This window comes from Sinocyclocheilus anshuiensis, unplaced genomic scaffold (genome assembly GCF_001515605.1).
Source record: "Sinocyclocheilus anshuiensis isolate Anshui unplaced genomic scaffold, SAMN03320099.WGS_v1.1 scaffold287, whole genome shotgun sequence".
NCBI lineage: Eukaryota > Metazoa > Chordata > Actinopteri > Cypriniformes > Cyprinidae > Sinocyclocheilus > Sinocyclocheilus anshuiensis.
This window is the reverse complement of record NW_015552557.1, coordinates 375798-384158: the sequence shown is the minus strand read 5'-3', so window position 1 is coordinate 384158 and position 8361 is coordinate 375798. Positions and strand designations below refer to the sequence as shown.

Below are 8361 nucleotides of genomic sequence, written 5' to 3'. Positions count from 1 at the left end.
TGGCACTACATCTGTGGAATCTACCACTCTGGGCAGCACTTCTGCAGAAACTACTACCCTTCCCACCACTTCTGCAAAAAATACTACACTTGGCACCACTTCTGCAGAAACTAGTACCTCTGGCATTTCTTCTGTAGAAACGACTACCCTTGGCACCACTTCTGTAGAAATTACTACTCTGGGCGTAAAGTCTGCAGAAACTAGTACGCTTGGCACACCTTCTGTAGAAACTACTACCCTGGGCACAACTTCTGCAGAAACTACTACCCTTGGCATCACTTTTGTAGGAACTACTTCTGAAACTGCTACCCTGGGTAAAACTTCTGCAGAAACTAGTACCCTTGGAACCTTTTCTGTAGAAACTACTACCCTTGTCGCAACTTCTGCAGGGCCCACTTCTGCAGACACTACTACTCTTGGAACCTTTTCTGTAGAAACTACCCTTGAAACCACTTCTTTAGAAACTACTACTCTGGAATCCACTTCTGCAGGACCCACGTTTGGAGAAACCTCTACCCTGGGCAAAACGTCTGCAGTAACTACTACCTTTGGCACCACTTTTGTAGAAACTACTGGTCTTGAAACCAGTTCTGCTGATCCCAGTTTTGCAGAAACTTCTACTCTTGGCACTACATCTGTTGAATCTACCACTCTGGGCAGCACTTCTGCAGAAACTACTACCCTTCGCACCACTTCTGCAGAAACCAATACCCTTGGCACCACTTCTGCAGAGACTACTACTACCCTTGGCACCACTTCTGCAGAAACTAGTACCTCTGGCACCACTCCTGTAGAATCTACCACTCTGGGCACCACATCTGCAGAAACTACTTCCCTGGAAACCGCTTCTGCAGCAACTAGTACCCTTGGCACCACTTCTGCAGAAATTACTAGCCTGGAAACCACTTTTCCAGGACCCACTTCTGCAGAAACAACCCTGCTTACTGTAGAAACTACTAGCATTGAAACCACTACTGTAGAATCTACAACCCTCGGCACCACTTCTGCAGAAACTACTACTCTAGGCACAATTTCTGCAGAAACTACTACGCTTGGCATTATTACTGTAGAATCTACAACCCTCGGCACCACTTCTGCAGAAACTAGTACCCTTGAAAACTTTTCTGTAGAAACTACTAGCATTGGAACCACTTCTTTAGAAACTACTACCCTGGGCACCACTTCTGCAGGAACTACTACCTTTTGCACCACTTCTGAAGAATCTACTATCCTCGGCAGAACTTCTGTAGAAACTACTTCCTTTGAAACTATTTCTGCAGGACCCACTTCTGCAGAAACTACTTCCCTTGGCACCACTTCTACAGAAACTACTACCGTTGGCACCTCTTCTGTAGAAACTACCATGGAAACCACTTCTGCAGGACCCACTTCTGCAGAATCTAGTACCCATGGCACCACTTCTGTAGAAACTAGTACCCTTGAAACCACTTTTGCAGAAACTACTTCCCTGGGCACAACCTCTGCAGAAACTACTACCCTTGGCATGACTTCTGTAGAAACGACTACCCTCGGCACCACTTCTGTAGAAATTACTACTCTGGGTACAACTTCTGCAGAAGCTTCTACCCTTGCCTCTACTACTGTAGAATCTACAACCGTGGGCACCACTTCTGCTGAAACTAGTACCCTTGTAACATTTTCTGTAGAAACTACTACCCTGGTCATAAAGTCTGCAGAAACTAGTACTCTTGGCACACCTTCTGTAGAAACTACTACCCTGGAAACCACAGCTGTACGACTCATTTCTGCAGAAACTACTACCCTGGGCACACCTTCTTCAGAAACTAGTACCCTTGAAACCACTAATTTACAAACTACTACCCTTGTCGCAACTTCTGCAGGGCCCACTTCTGCAGAAACTACTACCCTTGGTACCACTTCTGCAGAAACTACTATCCTTGGCAAAATGTCTGCAGAAACTACTGCCTTTGGCACCACTTTTATAGAAAATACTACTCTTGAAACCACTTCTGCAGGTCCCAGTTCTGCAGAAACTACTACCCTTGGCACTACATCTGTTGAATTTACCACTCTGGGCACCACTTCTGCAGAAACTAGTGCCCTTGGAACCTTTTCTGTAGAAACTACTACCCTGGGCATAACTTCTGCAGAAACTAATACCCTTGAAACCACTTCTTTACAAACTACTACGCTTGCCGCAACTTCTGCAGGGCCCACTTCTGCAGACACTACTACCCTTGGTACCACTTCTGTAGAAAGTACTACCCTGGAGACCACAGCTGCAAGACTCACTTCTGAAGTAACTACTAACCTTGGCACCACTTCTTTTGAATCTACCACTCTGGGCACAACTTCTGCAGAAACTACTTCCCTTGGAACATTTTCTGTAGAAGCTACTACCCTTCAAACCACTTCCGTAGAAACTACTACTCTGGAATCCACTTCTGCAGGACCCACTTTTGGAGAAACCTCTGCTCTGGGCAAAACGTCTGCAGTAACTACTACCTTTGGCACTACTTTTGTAGAAACTACTGGTCTTCAAACCACTTCTGCCGATCCCAGTTTTGCAGAAACTTCTACTCTTGGCTGCAGAAACTAGTACTCTTGGAAACTTTTCTGTAGAAACTACTATCTTTGGTACCACATCTGTAGAAACTACTACCTTGGGCACAACTTCTGCAAAAGCTACTACCCTTGGCACCTTTTCTGTAGAAAGTACTACACTGGGAACCACATCTGCAGAATCTATTACCCTTGGTTCCACTTCTGTAAAAACTACTACCTTGGAAACCACATCTGCAGGACCCACTTCCTCAGAAACTATTACCCTTGGCACCACTTCTGCAGAAACTAGTACCTTTGGCACCACTTCTGTAGAATCTACCACTCTGGGCACCACTTCTGCAGAAACTACTTCCCTGGAAACCACTTCTGCAGCACCCTCTTCTGCAGAAACTAGTACCCTTGGCACCACTTCTGCAGAAATTACTACCCTGGAAACCACTTTTGCAGGACCCACTTCTGCAGAAACAACCCTGCTCACCACTTCTGCAGAAACTACTACCCTTGGTATTACTACTGTAGAATCTACAACACTGGGCACCACTTCTGCAGAAACTACTACCCTTGGTACCACTTCTGCAGAGACTACTCCCTTGGAAACCACTTCTGCAGAAACTACTATACTGGGCAAAATGTCTGTAGAAACTACTGCTTTTGGCACCACTTTTATAGAAAATACTGCCCTTGAAACCACTTCTGCAGGTCCCAATTCTGCAGAAACTACCCTGCTCACCACTTCTGCAGAAACTAGTACCCTTGGAACCCCTTCTGTAGAAGCTACTACCCTGGGCACAACTTCTGCAGAAACTAGTACCCTTGAAACCACTTCTTTACAAACTACTATGCTTGCCGCAACTTCTGCAGGGCCCACTTCTGCAGACACTAATACCCTTGGTACCACTTCTGTAGAAATTACTACCTTGGAAACCACTTTTGCAGGACCCACTTCTGCAGAAACAACCCTGCTCACCACTTCTGCAGAAACTACTACCCTTGGTATTACTACTGTAGAATCTACAACACTGGGCACCACTTCTGCAGAAACTACTACCCTTGGTACCACTTCTGCAGAGACTACTCCCTTGGAAACCACTTCTGCAGAAACTACTATACTGGGCAAAATGTCTGTAGAAACTACTGCTTTTGGCACCACTTTTATAGAAAATACTGCCCTTGAAACCACTTCTGCAGGTCCCAATTCTGCAGAAACTACCCTGCTCACCACTTCTGCAGAAACTAGTACCCTTGGAACCCCTTCTGTAGAAGCTACTACCCTGGGCACAACTTCTGCAGAAACTAGTACCCTTGAAACCACTTCTTTACAAACTACTATGCTTGCCGCAACTTCTGCAGGGCCCACTTCTGCAGACACTAATACCCTTGGTACCACTTCTGTAGAAATTACTACCTTGGAAACCACTTTTGCAGGACCCACTTCTGCAGAAACAACCCTGCTCACCACTTCTGCAGAAACTACTACCTTTGGCATTACTACTGTAGAATCTACAACCCTGGGCACCACTTCTGCAGAGACTACTCCCTTGGAAACCACTTCTGCAGAAACTACTATCCTAGGCAAAATTTCTGCAGAAACTACTGCTTTTGGCACCACTTTTATAGAAAATACTACTCTTGAAACCACTTCTGCACGTCCCAGTTCTGCAGAAACTACCCTGCTCACCACTTCTGCAGAAACTTCTACCCTTGGCACCACTTCTGCAGAAACTACTATGCTTGGCATTACTACTGTAGAATCTACAATCCTCGGCACCACTTCTGCAGAAACTAGTACTCTTGGAAACTTTTCTGTAGAAACTACTATCTTTGGTACCACATCTGTAGAAACTACTACCTTGGGCACAACTTCTGCAAAAGCTACTACCCTTGGCACCACTTCTGCAGACAGTAGTACCCTTGGCACCACTTCTTTAGAAACTACCTTTGGCACCACTTTTGTAGAAACTACTGGTCTTGAAACCACTTCTGCAGATCCCAGTTTTGCAGAAACTTCTACTCTTGGCACTACATCTGTTGAATCTACCACTCTGGGCACCACTTCTGCAGAAATTACTACCTTTGGCACCACTTCTGTAGAATCTACTATCCTGGGCACAACTTTTGCTGAATCTACTATCCTTGGCACCACTTCTGTAGGACCCACTACTGCTGAAACTACAACCCTTGGCACAAGTTCTGCAGAAACTACTACCCTGGAAACCACTTCTGCAGGACCCACTTCTGCAAAAACTAGTACCCTTGGCACCACTTTTGCAGAAACGAATACTCTGGGCACCTCTTCTGTAGAATCTACGACTCTGGGCACCAATTCTGCAGAAACTGCTACCTTTGGCACAACTTCTGCAGAAATTACGATCCCGGGCGCTGCTTCTGTAGAAACTACCATGGAAACCACTTCTGCAGGACCCACTTCTGCAGAATCTAGTACCCTTGGCACCACTTTTGCAGAAACTACTTCCCTGGGCACAACTTCTGCCGAAACTGCAATCCTGGTCACTACTTCTGCCGAAACTGCAACCCTGGTCACAACTTCTGCAGAAACTACTACCATTGGCACCACTTCTGCTAAAATTACTACCATTGGTGCCACTTCTGAAAAAACTACGTCCCCAGTTAATTCAACAGGAATACTATTGGAAACGTCCAAACATATGATGACAACTGCTGAAACAACAACCTCAATCGAAACTACACCTGGCATAACATCTGCTGTCGAAAGCACAATGTCTCAAACTGCCACTTGGCACTACCACTGCAGAAACCACTATCATTTGCACCACTTGTGTGAAAAAAACAACTATGACAGATACCGATTCCTTAGAATGTACTACCACTTGTACACACACTACCCTGTAGAAACTACTACTCTGGGCACCACTTCTAAACTAGTAGCCTTGGAGATTTTTCTGTAGAAACTACTAGCATTGAAACTACTTCTGTAGAAACTACTATCTTGGAAAATACTTCTGTAGAAACTTCTACCTTGGAAACCACTTCTGCAGAAACTACTACCCTGGGCACAACTTCTGCAGAAACTACTACCACTGGCACCAGTTCTGCAGAAAGTAGTACCCTGGGCACAACTTCTGCCGAAACTGCTACCCTTTTCACCACTTCTGCAGAACCTATTACTCTGGGCATCTCTTCACAATCTACTACCCTCGGCATCACTGCTGCAGAAACTTCTCCAGAAGTGGTGCCAATGGTAGGAATTACTACACTTGGCACAACTTCTGCAAAACCTACGATCCTTGGCACAACTCCTGCAGAAACTACTACCTTTGGCACAACTCCTGCAGAAACTACTACCTTTGGCACAACTCCTGCAGAAACTACTACTCCGGGCACCACTTCTGTAGAAAGTACTACCCCCGTCACCACTTCTGAAAAAACTACTACACTTGGCACTGCTTCTGTTGAAACTACACATTCAGCTAGTTCAACGCAAGTAGTATTGGAAACATCCACATTTGAAATGAGAACTGCTGAAACCTCAACCTCAGTTGTATCTACGCCTGGCATAACATCTGCTGTTAATAGCACAATGTATCAAACTGCCACTTGGCACCACTATTGCAGAAACCACTATCACTGGCACCACTTGTGTGAAAAAAACAATTATGACAGATACCGATTCCTTAGAATGTACCACCACTTGTACACACACTACCCTGTAGAAACTACTACCCTGGGCACCACTTCTACAGAAACTACTACCCTTGGCACAACTCCTGCAGAAACGACTACCCTTGGCACAACTCCTGAAGAAACTACTAATCTGGGCATATGACAGATACCGATTCCTTAGAATGTACCACCACTTGTACACACACTACCCTGTAGAAACTACTTCTGTAGAAACTACTACCCTGGGAACCACTTCTGTAGAAACTACTACCCTTGGCACAACTCCTGCAAAAACTACTACCCTTGGCACCACTTCTACAGAAACTACTACCCTTGGCACAACTCCTGCAGAAACTACTACCCTTGGCACAACTCCTGAAGAAACTACTAATCTGGGCACCACTTCTGTAGAAAGTACTTCCTTTGGCACCACTTCTGTTAAAACTACACCAGTTAGTTCAACGGGATTAGTATTGGAAACATCCACATTTGAAATGAGAACTGCTGAAACAACAACCTCAGTTGTATCTACACCTGGCATACTCCCCTTGGCACCACTTCTACAGAAACTACTACCCTTGGCACAACTCCTGCAGAAACTACTACCCTTGGCACAACTCCTGAAGAAACTACTACTCTGGGCACCACTTCTGTAGAAAATATTTCCCTTGGCACCACTTCTGTTAAAACTACACCTTCAGATAGTTCAACGGGATTAGTATTGGAAACGTCCACATTTGAATTGAGAACTGCTGAAACAACAACCTCAGTTGTATCTACACCTGGCATAGCATCTGCTGGTGGAAGCACGACGTTTCAAACTGCCACTTGGCACCACCACTGCAGAAACCACTATCATTGGCACCACTTATGTGAAAAAAATAACTATGACAGATACCGATTCCTTAGAATGTACCACCACTTGTACACACACTACCCTGTAGAAACTACTTCTGTAGAAACTACTACCCTGGGAACCACTTCTGTAGAAACTACTACCCTTCGCACAACTCCTGCAAAAACTACTACCCTTGGCACAACTCCTGAAGAAACTACTACGCTGGGCACTGCTTCTGTTGAAACTACACCTTCAGTTAGTTCAACACAAGTGGTATTGGAAACGGCCACATTTGAAATGAGAACTGCTGAAACAACAACCTCAGTTGTATCTACACCTGGCATAGCATCTGCCGTTGGAAGCACAACGTCTCAAACTGCCACTTGGCACCACCACTGCAGAAACCACTATCATTGGCACCACTTATGTGAAAAAAATAACTATGACAGATACCGATTCCTTAGAATGTACCACCACTTGTACACACACTACCCTGTAGAAACTACTTCTGTAGAAACTACTACCCTGGGAACCACTTCTGTAGAAAGCACTACCCCCGTCACCACTTCTGAAAAAACTACTACACTTGGCACTGCTTCTGTTGAAACTACACATTCAGCTAGTTCAACGCAAGTAGTATTGGAAACATCCACATTTGAAATGAGAACTGCTGAAACAACAACCTCAGTTGTATCTACACCTGGCATAGCATCTGCTGGTGGAAGCACGACGTTTCAAACTGCCACTTGGCACCACCACTGCAGAAACCACTATCATTGGCACCACTTATGTGAAAAAAACAACTATGACCGATACCGATTCCTTAGAATGTACCACCACTTGTACACACACTACCCTGTAGAAACTACTACCCTGGGAACCACTTCTGTAGAAACTACTACCCTTGGCACAACTCCTGCAAAAACTACTACCCTTGGCACCACTTCTACAGAAACTACTACCCTTGGCACAACTCCTGCAGAAACTACTACCCTTGGCACAACTCCTGAAGAAACTACTACTCTGGGCACCACTTCTGTAGAAAGTATTTCCCTTGGCACCACTTCTGTTAAAACTACACCAGTTAGTTCAACGGGATTAGTATTGGAAACATCCACATTTGAAATGAGAACTGCTGAAACATCAACCTCAGTTGTATCTATGCCTGGCATAACATCTGCTGTTAATAGCACAACGTCTCAAACTGCCACTTGGCACCACTATTGCAGAAACCACTATCACTGGCACCACTTGTGTGAAAAAAACAATTATGACAGATACCGATTCCTTAGAATGTACCACCACTTGTACACACACTACCCTGTAGAAACTAC

At 45.0% G+C, this 8361-nt stretch overlaps 2 protein-coding genes across 2 annotated transcripts in view; one reads left to right on the top strand and one right to left on the bottom strand.

Moving 5' to 3' along the window:
- Nucleotides 1-2483: 2483 nt before the first annotated feature.
- Nucleotides 2484-6340, bottom strand: LOC107664587 (uncharacterized). The gene is made up of 5 exons (XM_016455199.1): nt 5688-6340; nt 4376-5103; nt 4004-4024; nt 2585-2683; nt 2484-2495 (listed from the first exon to the last, which is right to left on the bottom strand). The coding sequence occupies exons 1-5, from the start codon at nt 6082-6084 to the stop codon at nt 2484-2486; spliced, it is 1257 nt and encodes a 418-aa protein (XP_016310685.1). The 5' UTR covers nt 6085-6340.
- Nucleotides 6341-6513: 173 nt separating this feature from the next.
- Nucleotides 6514-8361, top strand: part of LOC107664600 (mucin-17-like) — a 17084-nt gene continuing 15236 nt past the window's right edge. Inside the window, exons 1-2 of the mRNA XM_016455214.1 lie at nt 6514-6697; nt 6949-8088. Coding sequence (XP_016310700.1) covers nt 6684-6697; nt 6949-8088 — 1154 coding nt within the window. The 5' untranslated portion in view covers nt 6514-6683. The remainder of the gene's footprint in view (nt 6698-6948; nt 8089-8361) is intronic.

Excerpts from the sequence above, each read along its gene's own strand:
- LOC107664587 (XM_016455199.1), bottom strand. The coding sequence starts at position 6,084 with ATGCCAGGCGTAGATACAACTGAGGTTGAGGTTTCAGCAGTTCTCATT. Across the intron at positions 4,025-4,375 it reads TAGTAGTTTCTACAGATGTG|GTAGTAGTTTCTGCAGAAGT; the intron begins GTACCAAAGATA and ends GTAATGCCAAAG. Across the intron at positions 2,684-4,003 it reads TAGTAGTTTCTGCAGAAGTG|GTGCCAAGGGTAGTAGCTTT; the intron begins GTGAGCAGGGTT and ends TCTACAGAAAAG.